The sequence below is a fragment of the Hibiscus syriacus genome, unplaced genomic scaffold, assembly GCF_006381635.1.
Source record: "Hibiscus syriacus cultivar Baekdansim isolate YM2019G1 unplaced genomic scaffold, ASM638163v2 tig00111779_pilon, whole genome shotgun sequence".
Lineage (NCBI taxonomy): Eukaryota > Viridiplantae > Streptophyta > Magnoliopsida > Malvales > Malvaceae > Hibiscus > Hibiscus syriacus.
Genome location: NW_024063176.1, coordinates 2,310,506 through 2,325,743, shown reverse-complemented (window position 1 = coordinate 2,325,743; position 15,238 = coordinate 2,310,506). Strand labels below are relative to the sequence as shown.

The 15,238-nt window shown below is 36.5% G+C and overlaps 1 protein-coding gene across 1 annotated transcript; it reads right to left on the bottom strand.

Moving 5' to 3' along the window:
• Nucleotides 1–10,420: 10,420 nt before the first annotated feature.
• Nucleotides 10,421–11,609, bottom strand: LOC120170418. The gene is made up of 2 exons (XM_039178349.1): nucleotides 11,075–11,609; nucleotides 10,421–11,004 (listed from the first exon to the last, which is right to left on the bottom strand). Exons 1-2 carry the CDS (start codon nucleotides 11,607–11,609, stop codon nucleotides 10,421–10,423), a joined length of 1,119 nt encoding a protein of 372 aa, XP_039034280.1.
• Between the last annotated feature and the right edge of the window lie 3,629 nt (nucleotides 11,610–15,238).

The window sequence follows — 15,238 nt, the reverse complement described above, 5'->3', positions numbered from 1 at the left end:
GAAAATCTTTTATAGGATGACGGGAACAATGGAGGAGATGGTTTCGGTTGCAACTAGGGAACGTGTTGGGTTCATCATGGAGTTTTCTGTACTCTTTTATAATCAGCTCTTCATATGCTTCCAAAATCCAAACACAGCTTAAGCTGAGTTGCTTCTTCCACTTTAATTTATTAAAAATGTTGATTAATCCAATATTAGGACATATTTGGTTTTGATTAATCCAATATTAAGACATATTTGGACTGACTGCAGAAACAAATAGTAATGTGAACAAGAAAGCAGTCCCATGCCATTGCTTTGAATTTCTTGTCCAGGAAATGACAAGCTTGATGATGTATACAAACTTTCTTTCAAGCAACCAATTCATAATGAATTAGTTTCTTAATACTATTTTTAATCATTGTTATGAAAGCTATATTGCCTTTCACACGTACGCCAATGCCATCTTGAAGTCAACCTCATAATTTCGAGTATAATTTATAAATACGTTATGATGTATAAATGTAAACACAATTAATACAAATTTAATATTCATCTTTATAGGACAATTTATCTTGGAGTATCTTGTCTAGCTAGGCCTGCAGTCTTTTTCCAGAATAACTTGTGTAATCATACTTTGTTGAAGGCAATTAAACCCCCTTTTGGAACATAAAAAATGATGATATTTGCAAGGAAACATTCCCTTAGGGCTTAGGATTTGTTAATGCTGATAGTATCATATTAATGTACAGATAATTTTACAAATGTTGTGGATAAAGCAATGAAGCTAGAACATTTAATTTTCAATTCAAGGTTCTACTTTATACCTTAAGATGGACAAAATCGATATGTTCAAGATTTACATTATTTGAAAATTGCTACATAGATTCAACAGTGGAAGAGTTTCAGATTTTCTATGGTGGAAGTGTTGAGAATAGCTCTGATGCTGTCTCTGATGGCTTCTAGAAGTGTGATAGAATTGTGTAAATCGCCTCATTCTGCCACTGCATTGCTACCATTTCCCTCAGGTTCGACAGGTTTTACTGCTGATTCTGTTGGCTTTGATGCTTCCATGGAAACATTATGGTTAATGGCGTCATGATTATCCTCCTTCGACTGTGGTGAATCTATGATACAATCATGACCAGTCAGATTTTGTATTTTTTCACCATTTTTATGTTATTCAAGCTATTACTTTCTCCTGCTGAAGTTGATAGGCCCGCATAGGCTTTAGCTTCGGTTAATTTTTTGGTTCCATGTTTGGTAACTTCGACAAATTGAAGAAGACTAGTTTCCCGGAGACCCTTGATGGTTCCAAGATCTCTTTTCCAGTTACGTTAGCGGCAAATGAGTTGTTCACATTGCATATATGATCAACTTCTGTCTCTGATTTCTTAGAAATGTTCCAGCAAATGAGTCATTCACATTGTAGATACGATCAACATGTATGGGAAGAAGCAAATACCTCTTTTTCTCTGGTACTTTGAGGAATGCTTGCGCTCTCACTTCCATATGTGGTTACTTTCTTCACAGCTTCATGTTGATTTGATTTTTCAGGTCCCTGGATCGCCTCCAGTCCAACTGAGAGTTGGGATTCACCTTGATTTGCTGTTGACTTCACCTCTTCGTCCTTCTTAATGACTACTGAATTATTGATATTGACGCCAATGTTACCTTCCTCGGTGCCCTTCCTTGAAGAATTTGTAGGTTCCTTTAACAATTTAACAAGACAAAGACTTAGTAATCCAGCAGTTTACAACGTAGTTAATTGATTCAGAAATGTTCTGAAAGGTAAATATGTGAGTCAAAAACAGGCTGAAAGGTGTCCTTTAGGACTACCCCATAACATATTCATGCTCTATGTTACGCAGACTCTTTATTCTTTTCTATGGTACCCGTGTTTGACATTGGTGTCTTACATATATTTATACCAAACATTATATGGCTCCAAGACTCGTTAAATGTATTAAAAGAACGGATGCTCTCACACTGACCTCCGATGTTCCGAGACTGCTATTACCGGATAATTGATCCATTGAATTCTTGGCCAACTGCTGTGCATTTTGGGGTATGTTATAAGTTAAGTCTTCTTGTGGTTGCTCAACATCTGACAGAGGGCATTGCATCTTCCAGGACATTTTCTGGTAATACCGACCTCGAAATGTTATTCTCTATCAAGTAGTCTCTACTTTGAACTGCATTTGGTGCATTCCCAGTGTCATGCTTAGGTTCCAAGTTTCGAGTCTCTTCTTCAATATTATTTGAAGGATGGCTTCCCTCGATTTTTTACGATTCCAAAGGTGTTTTAGACTCTCGAAATGTTTCTAAATTGCCATGACTGTTATCGGTGGAACATGGACCGATTGCCTCAACTGTTTTTTCCATCTCTCTTGAAGCTTCAACCAATATTTCGGCTCCATTTTTTCTGTTTTCTGATGGTTTCAAATCTTGTTGCGGAAGACGGCTATCGGATAGAGCAAAATCGCAACTGATAATTTGAGAAAATAAAAATGAAGATAAAAAAAGAGACACAAAATTTACGTGGAAAACCCCTAAATAAAATAGGGTAAAAACCACGGGCAATGGTAGAAGAATTTCACTATGAGAAAATAGGAATTACAACCTCTCTCGATCTACCAAGGAGAAAACAATGATAATTCTCTCTAGATAAAAAGGAGAAAACAACTCTCAAGAAACTCTCTAAAATTTCTCTAGTATTGGAAGAAAGCTAGAATGCTTTGGGATGATTTTGAAGCTAAATGAGCTAGGGTATTTATAGTTGAAACCTAAGGACTAATTTATAAATACCCTAAAGTTTAATAACTAAATTATGATTTAGCCATTGTCCAAAAAATCAACAAAAACAACTCATTTTTGACTCCACCATTCGGTGCATTAATGCACCACTAAAAGCCACCGAAAGTGTTTTTGGCCATGTGTCCAACTTGGCTTTTAATTTTCAACAATCTCCCACTTGAAGATTTGATTGGAACAATCATATCTTCACACCATTCTTTCTACCTTGTACCATCATGTTGCTTACGTTTCTGACAGGCCACAAGAGGATCGACACCAAGTAAATTTATCAGCTTTGATTGCCTTCGTCATAAAATCTGCTATGTTGTCTTTGGTATGGATCTTCTGCATATCTATTGTCCCTTCTTCCACCTTTTCACGAATGAAATGGTATTGAACTCGTATGTGCTTTGTCCTTGAATGAAATGCTGAATTCCTTGCTAAATGCAAGGCACGTTGACTGTCACAAAACAGAGAGACATACTCTTGATTGTGCCCAAGCTCCTCCAATAGCATCTTCAACCAAATTGCTTCTTTACTGGCTTGTGTAGCTGCTACATATTCTGCCTCTGTTGTGGACGTAGCCACAACTGACTGTAATTTTGAAACCCAGCTTACAGCTCCACCATCAACTTTGAACACGTATCCTGTAGTAGATTTGCTTTTATCCAAATCCCCTGCATAGTCAGAATCTACATACCCATTGATTAGTAAGTTTGATCCTCCATAACATAATGCAATATTTGAGGTCCCTTTGATGTATCTCAGGGTCCTCTTTACTATATTCCAATGCTCTTTGCCTGGATTTGCCATGTATCGACTAACCACTCCCACTGCTTGTGCAATGTCTGGTCTTGTGCATATCATAGCGAACATTAAACTTCCCACTGCTGATGCATACGGTACTCGAGACATCTCTATCCTCTCTTCTTCACTGCTAGGACTCATACTGGAGGATAATTTGAAGTTAATAGGAAGAGGGGTAGAAATTGGCTTACAATCTTGCATGCTAAATCGTGACAAGATTTTCTTCAAGTAATTCTTTTGTGAAAGCCAAATCTTCCTATTACTTCTGTCTCCATTGAATTTGCATCCCTAGAATCTTGTTTGCTGATCCCAAGTCCTTCATTTCAAATTCCCTAGCCAGTTGTGCCTTCAATTCTTCAATATGATCTTTGTTGGGTCCTGCAACCAACATGTCATCCACATACAACATCAATATAACAAAATCGTTATCACCAGACCTCTTGAAATAAGCACAAGGGTCTGCATTATGTCTGTTGTATCCAAGGCACATAATGAAGGAATCAAATCTCTTATACCAACACCTCGGCGCCTGCTTTAGACCGTATAGAGATTTGTTCAACCTGCAAACCAAGTTCTTCTTTTCTTTTTCTTCAAAACCTTCAGGCTGGAGCATATAAATTTCTTCTTCAAGATTTCCATGAAGAAAAGCTGTTTTAACATCTAGCTGCTCTAGATGTAAGTTCAATGTAGCACACATTTCCAAAACTACTCGAACTGTTGTTAGTCGAACCACAGGAGAAAATATTTCATTGAAATCAATACCTTCTTTTTGAGCATATCCTTTGACCACCACACTTGCACGATACCTCTCAACCTGATCGTCATCATTTCGCTTGATTTTGAAGACCCATTTGTTACCAATTGGCTTCCTTCCTTGTGGTAGTGGCACAAAGTCCCATGTATTATTTTTATGAAGGACTTCGATTTCTTCTTGCATCGCCATCATCCACAGTGAAGCATCTGAGCTATTTATTGCCTCCTGGTATGTTAATGGCTCACCATACTCTGTTAAAAGGCAATATGTAATATTACCTTCTATAACATAATCTGAGTGCCAATTGGGACGCCTTCTCATATGATCTGATTGATGAGTTGTTGGAGCTTCAGAACTCTCTGGTTCTTGTTCATCATGTGTTGGTTCTGCTTCAGAAGAATCTCCTTGTTCAACCTCCTTTTCCACATGTATCTGTGTAGTCTCTGACTTTTCAGTACTATCATTGTCTTCTTTTCTTTGTAGTTTATCTTCTACAAAGATAACATCCCTGCTGATGTTCACTTTGCGGGCAGTGGGATCCCACAAGCGATACCCCTTGACTCCATCAGCATACCCCAATAATTTGCATTTCCTGGATTTTGGATCCAGCTTTGAGATTTCTTGGGAGTTATACATCACGTACACAATACTTCCAAATACATGGAGGTTTGAATAATCAGCTGGTTTACCAGTCCACGTCTCCATTGGTGTCTTCAGCTCTATTGCAGTTGATGGAGCTCGATTCACCAAATAACAGGTGGTATTAACTGCTTCTGCCCAGAATGATTTTTCTAGGCCTGCATCCTTCAACATTGCTCTTGTTCTTTCTAACAAGGTTTTATTCATCCGCTCTGCCACTCCATTTTGTTGAGGAGTGTTCGCCACTGTGAACTGTCTTTTGATGCATTCTTTCCTGCAAAAGTCATCAAATTCTTCGCTTGTGTATTCTCCTCCATTATCTATTCTGAAACACTTGATCTTATTTCCAGAATCAAGTTCCACCCGCACTTTAAAGTTTTTGAAAGTGGAAAGCACATCTGACTTCTTCTTAATAGGGTACACCCAACATCTCCTGGAGTAGTCATCAATAAATGAGGCAAAGTATTTTGCTCTACCTAGGGATGTAACTGGTGCTTGCCATACGTCAGAGTGAACCAATTCTAGAACACTTTTGCCTCTAGAATTTGATGTGTTGAATTTCAACCGGTGCTTCTTACTTGTTATGCAATGCTCACACAAAGAAAGTTGTAACATCCCAAACTAGGGGTTAGTGACTAAATTGTAAAGTTTAAGAATTTGATGAATTAAGTAGAAGAATGGAATAATTCAATGATTTATTTGGAGATAATTCCTAAAAGTTGTTAGTAATTATTAAAGTAGATGAAGGGCAAAATGGTCATTGAACAAAGATAATATTAAATATTAATAAATGGGTATTATAATACATGAGATGTATGATTGAAGAGATAAGTTTTAGACTTATCTTCTTCATCTTCATCTTCTCTCAAACGTGAAGAGCCAAGCTTGCAAAGGTGAGTTTCTTTGTTAGTTGGTTATTTGCTAAATTTATGGTTGGGTTTTGATCATTAGATAATAACTAAGCTTAAGGAAAGCTTAAGTTATCTTAAGATTGAAAGATAAAGAAGTTATGAAAGATTAAAGAAAATGAGTTTTTAAAGGAAATTCTGGAAAAGAGTTAATAAGAGATTTTTAAGATGGAATTTGACTTGTCATCAATAAGAATAAGAGATTTATGAAGTTAGAAAAGATTTATAACAAATTTGAAAGTTTAGTAAGATTCTTAATTTTAAGAATCTTGATGAAATATGGAAGATAAATATGATTTATATGGACATAAGTTGGTTTCAATAATGATAGTTGAGTTTAAAGACATAATAGGGGATTAAAATAGAAGAATTGAATGAAGAATTGATGAATTTCGGGCTTGAAATACAATTTCTGGACAAGGTGCATCGATGCACATTCATAAGTGCATCGATGCATTCCTTTAAAAGAAGAACATCGAATGCCTTTGATGCATCGATGCATAGCTAATGCATCGATGCATCCTTTTAAAATAATAACATCGAATGCAATCAATGCATCGATGCATAAGGAGTGCATCAATGCATCCCATTAATAATAGAACATCAAATGCAATTAGTGCATCGATGCATAAGGTATGCATCGATGTATCTCATTAATAAGGAAACATCGAATTCATTTTATGCACCGATGCACAAGTACTGCATCGATGCATACCTTCATTGAAAGAGGAAATTGGCTTTTCTCTTAGCCTAAGAAGTGACAGTTTAGAATATATCAATTGGAATATTGATATGAATCTGTGTATTGTTATGTAGAGATAGAACGTGATCCGTTTCGGGACAATTGAGGAATTAGAATCGAATCAAAGCAAAGCTAAGGTGAGTGCAATTTATTTTGTACTTATTTTATTGAATTAACATTGGCTTGCGATGAGCCAGTGATGGAGTTACTATGGTAAGAAGTAACTTCTAAATTGTTATGTGATTACCATGTATGCATTAATACATAGAAATAGATGGATGCTATGTTATATGATTTATATGCTTAAGTGAAAATGCAACATATGATATATGTTATTTGACATGACATGCATGGTTACATGAAAGAAAGCTATGTGACTACATGTATATGTGAAAGAAGCTATAAGCTTATATGCACATGTGATATATGTGATATGAATTACATGAAATGATTTACGTGAATACATGTATATATAATACATGTGATATGATATGAGATATATGGTTACACATACATGTGGTATGTGACAGAAGAGAAAGAACAAGTGATACGAAATGTATAAATAAATGCCCATAGTATATGATACGAGAGCTATAGGTATAATTGGCATGCCAAGAGTCGAGGGTTTACCTATGTTGAAAGGAACATATGGATAGTTGCCGAAGATCTTTATGACCTCTGGATAGTTATCGGGGTTCTTTGTAACCTCTTGACAGGTCCTTCGGGACGAATACTGAATGAATGTTCGGTGCCCCATGAGGGAATTTATACGAGATGTGGTGACAGCATTAGTGCACAACCTCAATGTACTCACATACCTCTATTCTCAATAATATACATGGGCAATGAAATTGAAAGACAAATGAAAGTGAAAGTGATACAAGAAGGTAAGTTGCATGTGTGCATGACCTGATTGTATATTGTTATCATACAATAGATTCATGCATATTGATATATCATGATTCAATGATATGAATGCACATACATGAATTATATGATGTTTTGTGTGTTTCTGGTATAGTGATATATGTGTTATATGATGAGTATATGGTAAGTGGAAAGGATTATTGATAGTGTTTGCATATGTATGTCTTTTATTTATATGAAATGATATATGGTTATATTATATGTTTTATATGCCTTACTAAGTCTATGACTTAGCGTGTAAGTTATTTACACGTAGGTACCAAGAAACGAGAAGTGAAAGAATAGAAGTGGCAAAGACATTATCACTACTAAAAGATCAGATCAGAAGTATTTGACAAAGTATGTATTTGGTTATGTATAAAGTGTTGGCATGTAATAAGTCATTAAGTACGAGCACTCTGATAAAGTCTGTATTTTGTTTTAAATAAAGTTTTAAATTTCCCGGGATTTTTCTTAAGAGTCAAGGTTTGAAAAGTCAATGTGACACGTCGGACTCGTATCCGGGTCGGGTACGGGTTGGGGTGTTACAAAAGTGATACCTTTGTTAAGCCTGGAAGTAGCTTTTGCTCCACAAGGACTTTCATTCCTTGTTATGACATGTGTCCAAGTTTCTGATGCCATAGCATTGCCGAATCTGAATTACATGAGGCAACAGAGGCTTCTGCTTCTACCAAAGTCTCTCCCTTCAGCATGTACAAGTTTGCAGCTATTTTTCGCCTTTCAGCACCACAAGCGCTCCACGGAACACCTTCATGATTCCTTTCCATGTTTCAATCTTGCTTGCATTATTATCCAACAATCCGTAGGATAATAAATTTTTCTTCACGCCTTTCACGTGCCGCACATCTCGAACAACTTTAATTGTTCCGTCATACATCTTCAATTTGATGGTTCCCACGCCAACGATCTCTAAGGCATGATCATTGCAACTATAAACAGATCCTCCTGAGACAGATTCATAATGATGGAACCATTCTCTTCTTGAGGTCATGTGATATATTGCTCCTGAATCAATGAGTCATATATCTGCAAATCGTTTTCTTCCTTCCACGGTGGTTGAAGCTTCACAGCATAGAGCATCTCCATCATCTGAAGTGTTTGCGGTATTGCCTTGTGGATTGGAGTTTTTATTTAGACTCCAACAATCATTCTTCAAGTGACCCTTCTTTCCACAGTTGTAACACTTTAAATTCTTCTTGCTCCTCGACTTCGTTCTACCATTTTTGTGACTGCTGCTTTGGTCACGTTCTGTTGATCTCCCTCTCATCGTTGTCATCGTTGTCAACGCTTCTGCTTGTTGCAGATTTACTTGTATGTCGTCCTTGTTCTTACGCCGATTTTCTTCTTGTAGAACAGCAGCTGCAACATCATCAAAGACTAGACTAGTGACATTATTGTTTGTCAAGTTGATGATAAGTTGATCATACGAATCCGGTAGACTTTGAAGTAGAAGTTCAGCATGTTATTGTTCTCCTATTTTACAACTTAAGGATGTAAGCTGAGAAAATAAAGTATTCAGTGTATTTAAGTGCTCCGTCACTGAAGTAGATTCTGGCATACGGAGAGTGTACAATTTTCTCTTAAGGAAAATTTTATTGTGCAACGATGTGGCCTCGTACAATTTGGTGAGATGGTCCCATATCTCCTTAGTTGTCTTCTTCTCTTCGATGCTTGACAATACTTCATCTGCTAATGCTAGATGAAAGTTTGCCATAGCATTCCCGTCCATTTCGATCCATTTGTTGTCATATGTGAAATCCACTGGCCTTTCACTGATAGTTGTTAGACAACCGTCTTTCCTCAGGATGACCTTCATCTTCAATTTCCACAATGAGAAATTTCTCCCATTGAATTTTTCAATATCAAATTTCGTTGCCATAGCTTCTATTATTGATAGCTCTCACTATTTCACTATCGTGAATAGTTCTCTAGAACCTCAAAGAATGGGTAATACCTTCTTATTTTCTTATGTTGGAGGATCCACCTTTTGGTGGCAACCACAAAGACAATAAGCAGATATTACACACTCAAATCTGGCTCTGATACCAATTGTTGCGGAAGACGGCTATCGGATAGAGGAAAAACGCAACTGATAATTTGAGAAAATAAAAATGAAGATAAAAAAAGAGACACAAAATTTACGTAGAAAACCCCTAAATAAAATAGGGTAAAAATCACGGGCAACGGTAGAAGAATTTCACTATGAGAAAATAGGAATTACAACCTCTCTCGATCTACCAATGAGAAAACAATGATAATTCTCTCTAGATAAAAAGGAGAAAACAACTCTCAAGAAACTCTCTAAAATTTCTCTAGTATTGGAAGAAAGCTAGAATGCTTTGGGATGATTTTGAAGCTAAATGAGCTAGGGTATTTATAGTTGAAACCTAAGGACTAATTTGTAAATACCCTAAAGTTTAATGACTAAATTATGATTTAGCCATTATTCAAAAAATCAACAAAAACAACTCATTTTTGACTCCACCATTCAGTGCATTAATGCACCACTAAAAGCCATCGAAAGTGTTTTTGGCCATGGCTTTTAATTTTCAACAAATCTAAAATGCTAGAATCTCTTTGAGTTATCGGCTTCTCCATCAAATACATGGGTTTCTCTGGATTTTCAGGTGATAATTTATCAGGACCATCAACCTTTTCATCTATATTTTTTGTATCTTCATGAGCTTCAGGGGATGGGATGCAATTGAACCTTTACTATTTAGAACATGCTTGGCTTCCTGCTCAGATGGAGAGGGTGAAGCATTTGGCTTCTTGATTTTCTTCTTTAGACCCAAAGCATCTACTTCGACAGAACTCTCTTTGACAATATCATGTAATTCTCTTAGTTTTTCTCCATTTTCCGCACACTTATTCACTTTCGGAATGGATATCCTTATCAGCATCACCACCATATGTAACTGAATCACCATCAGTCGATGAAACTGATACATCTGTTGCTAATGGAGGTGATCTGAATTCCGAGACCTCGACTTCCAACTCAGAAGCTATGGAACAATTTGAAACAGGACGGTTAAGCCCATATGTACTGCACAAAAAACTAAAGTCTGATCTAGGCCTTTCATTTGGAGGTGGATTGAAATCATAGGGAACTGAATGCACCGTTCTTCCTTTAGGAGGAACCATTAGATTCCTATATATCCTGGAATATTTACTCATTTGATCTGAGACTGATTCAGTGTCCTCGGATGAAGATGTGTAGCAAGAATCATTGTTGTTTATTGAATCCATCACCATTTTGCCTTCATTTCTACCGATATCCATCCTTCCCTCCGGATCACGAGGATATCCCATCTTCTCTTCTATTGTGATCCCATCTGTTGCTCTTTCCGATGAGTTCATCCCCCTGTTGTGATTCGAGTCATTTAGTTCAACACGATCAACATCACTAGCTATGTTAGAGGAATTATGATGGTGGTGATCTCCTCCTCTATCTGATGAAAGGACAAAGTGTTAAATTATTCCATAAGATAACAAGATATACAGGGGAATTCTTGTGATTACCTGACTGCCATTTGAATCTTGGATCGGTTGGACCCTCCATAAAGCTTCTCTGAGTACAATAATAGTGGTTAAAGTGATCTCCATTTGAGTCTCGAGTTGAAAAAGTTCCGCGACAGAAGCTTTTGTGCCTGCAGTATTCCTTCTGGTTGGCTATCATGAATTGTTGCTGAAAACTATCTGCCATAAGATTGGGTTTTTCTTCGTATGGATGATAAGGAAGGTCAAAAGGATTCTCTTTAGGCAATGAAAATGAAGGTGCCGACCAGGGCATCTGTAATATTTCTTTGCACAGATCATTCGAAAGATTGCTTTTAGCAATCAGAATGGGAGGCAGATGACTAGGGAGAATAGCATCCGTGTTCATCACGCTTTTATCAACTGTCATATTCATCAACTTCTTCGCTCTACGTTTCGCCATTAAACTTTCTAGCCTTTGGTTTCTCTCAGACTCCGAAGTCCCGAGAACCATAGGATTGTTCTGATCATCTTTGGTCAATTTGACCGCCTTTTTACCGTCATCCTTCTCCTTATCCATAGTTTCTAGCTCTACCTGATCCCCACCATTAGGACCCCTTCCTGACTGTCCTTTAAAGCTATCACTCGGCAGATCATTTTCGATCTCGACATGGGAGGAACTCCCTCCATGATCCATCTATTCCTCCCTTTCTCATCGAAGACCGTCTTCGGATTTTCGTCCAAGAAATTAGGATTACTAAACAAACTAGCAAGACTGTAAGGACTTCTGGGAGAAAACATTTTCATTTCCTCACGAAACAAATTAGCAATACCATAAGGAGCTCTAGGAGAAAACCAGTCCATTTCCTCCCTTCCCGACTGTTCTTGAAAGCTATCACTCGATAGACAATTTGTATTATCAAGTGCACGATCATTTACAGTCTCTATATTGGAGGAATTCCCTACACGTTCAATGCTATTCCTCCCTTCCTTGTTGAAAACTGACTCCCGATTTTCGTCCAAGAAATTAGGATTACTAAACAAATTAGGAAGTCCATACGAACTTCTGGGAGAAAACATTTTCATTTCCTCAAAGAACAAATTAGCAATACCATAAGGAGTTCTAGGTGAAAACTTGTCCATTTCCTCCCTTCTCGACTGTTCTTGAGAGCTATCACTCGACAATAAATTCATATCAGAAAGTGCTCGATCATTTTCCATCTCTTTATTGGAGGAACTCCCTCCTGTTCCATGCCATTCCTCCATTCCTCGTCAAAAATCGACTTTGGATTTTCATCAAAGAAATTACGATCACTAAACAATCTAGCAAGACCGTAAGGACTTCTTGGTGAAAACATTTTCATTTCCTCACGAAACAAATTAGCAATACCATAAGGAGTTCTAGGTGAGAACTTGTCCATTTCCTCCCATCCCGACTGTTCTTGAAGCTATCACTCGACCACGAATTCATTTCAGCAAGTGCTCGATCATTTGCAGTCTCGATATTGGAGGAACTCCCTCCATGTTCCATGCCATTCCTCCCTTCCTCGTCGAAGATTGACTTTGAATTTTGGTCCGAGAAATTACTATCACTAAACAAACTAGCAAGACCATAAGGACTTCTAGGAGAAAACATTTTCATTTCCTCCTTAAACAGATTAGAAATACCAACGTGGCGTTTGGTTCGCTGGAATGTTTATGAGGGAATTGTAATCTGTGAAGGAATTGGAATCTGTGAAGGAATTGGAATCTGTAAGGAATTGGAATAAAATTTCATATTATGTTTGGTTGGCAGGAAATGGAATTGGAATCCAATTTCATATTCTGTTTGTTTCATAGACATGTTAGATGAATTTGATTTCAGTAATATAAAATAACAGAATTGCCCTTCTTGTTTTTTTTGCTTTATTTTAGTTTGTTTTACAACTTACATGTAGTAATATATTATAAAAAATTAAAAAATATTAAAATTTTATTTTATTGATTGATTATTCATTTCAATAAATTATAAAAATCATGCTAATAAACATCATAAGTTAAAATCATCGCAATCAAAATATGTTAATAAGTTACCAAAAGATAGAGTAATATTTCGATACATTCCAATCGAAGTATGTTAATTAGTTACAAAAAAATATACCAAAAACTATTTTTATTCAATATATGAATTAGAAATCCGACGCAACACGACATAAAATAATAAAAAATTATTTTTATTCAATAAAAACATTGACTTAACTTAATTGAAAATAATTATATATAGAGGGGTATTATTGTAATTATTCCTAAATATATAAGGTATAATTATATATTTTTTTGGGTTGGTCCGGTTTTTTTCACCCTAAACCCGAACCTAACCCGACCCGAATAGCACACTTAAAAAAACCCGACCCGAATAGCACACTTAAAAAAACCCGACCCGAATATCACACTTAAAAAAACCCGACCCGAATATCACACTTAAAAAACCCGACCCGAACAAAATAAAGTTTCACCCGACCCGACCCGAATATATAATTAGAAATCCGACCCGACCCGAAATAATAAAAAAATATTTTTTTTCAATAAAAACAGTGACTTAATTGAAAAAAATATATATAGAAAGGTATTATTGTAATTATTCCTAAATATATAAGGTAAAATTATATATATTTTTGGGTCGGATATTTTTTCACCCTAAACCCGAACTCGACCCGATCCGAATATCACACTTAAAAAAACCGACCTGACCCGACTAAAATAAAGTTTCACCCGACCCGACCCGGATATATGAATTAGAAACCCGACCCAACCCGAAATAATAAAAAAAATATTTTTATTCAATATATGAATAAGTTACCAAAAGATTGATGAGGGTAGTATGGTCAAATTTCAATTTCCTCCAACAAGAGAATTGAATTCCATCCATTTTTGGATGAAATTCGCTTTCCCTCATTTGATATAAAGTTGAAGTCACGAGAGATTCTAATTCCCTTGGAAAGCTTGAACCAAACATGAGAAAGTGGTAGAATTGGATTTCAATTTCCCCCAATTATAAGGGATTTCATCCAACCAAAGGAGTTCTTGGAGACAACCTGTTCATTTCCTCCCTTCTTGACTGTCGTTGAAAGGTATCACTAAACCGAGACTTCATACCACGAAGTGCTCCATCATTTTTTGTCTTAATATTGAAGGAACTCATTCCATGTTCCATGTTATTCCTCCCTTTCTCGTCCAATACTGACTCCGGATTTTCGTCCAAGAAATTAGGATCATTAAACAAATTTGCAAGACCATAAGGACTTCTAGGAGAAAACATGTTCATTTCCTCCCTTCCTGACTGTCGTTGAAAGCCATCATTAAACCGCGACTTCGTAATTGTTCGATCATTTTTTGTCCTAATATTGAAGGAACTCCCTCCATGTTCCATGCTATTCCTCCCTTTCTCGTCGAAGACCGACTCCGTATTTTCGTCCAAGAAATTAGGATCACTAAACAAACTAGCAAGACCATAAGGACTTGTAGGAGAAAACATTTTCATTTCCTCACGAAACAAGCTAGCAATACGATAAGGACTTGTAGGAGAAAAACTGTTCAATTCCTCGCTATCTTTTCTATCCCATTCTAGAATCTCCATTCGAGCATTTCGTCCAACACTTTTCTGATTTCTATGAAGGCTTGTTTGATCTATTTACATCAACATTTGATTTCTTCTCACTGTTCTTGCTCTTAATCCATATGGATTCAGGGTGCTTGGTTTTCAAATAAAATCTAATGGAAACGAAAGTGCAGACAATAATAGGAGAAGAACACAGCAGATAGTAGGAAAACATGTGTACAGGAAGAAAACAAAGACAAGAGAACCTGACACAACTGGATATTTCCTTACATATGCATAACAACAAATTCCAGAAACTGTAAAATTTTTCCAAAAAAGATGTTGAATGCCCTTTACATCAATACTCATTTTGTTTAATCTACAGAAAGCAAGACATGAAACAAACCAAATGAGTGAAGAATTCAACTCCAAACCTGCATTTAAGACATGAGAAGAATCATTTCCCTTTTGTTCAGTTGAAACAGAAAAAAAATGTAGAAGAAAGGTCAATGGATGTGGGGTTTTCATCCTCATCTTTTTGGTGGATAGCTCTTGTCCAATCCTTGGATTTAGGACTTCCTCTGCCATTCTTTTGCTTGATTCATGGGACAATGTATGACAAATACCAAAAA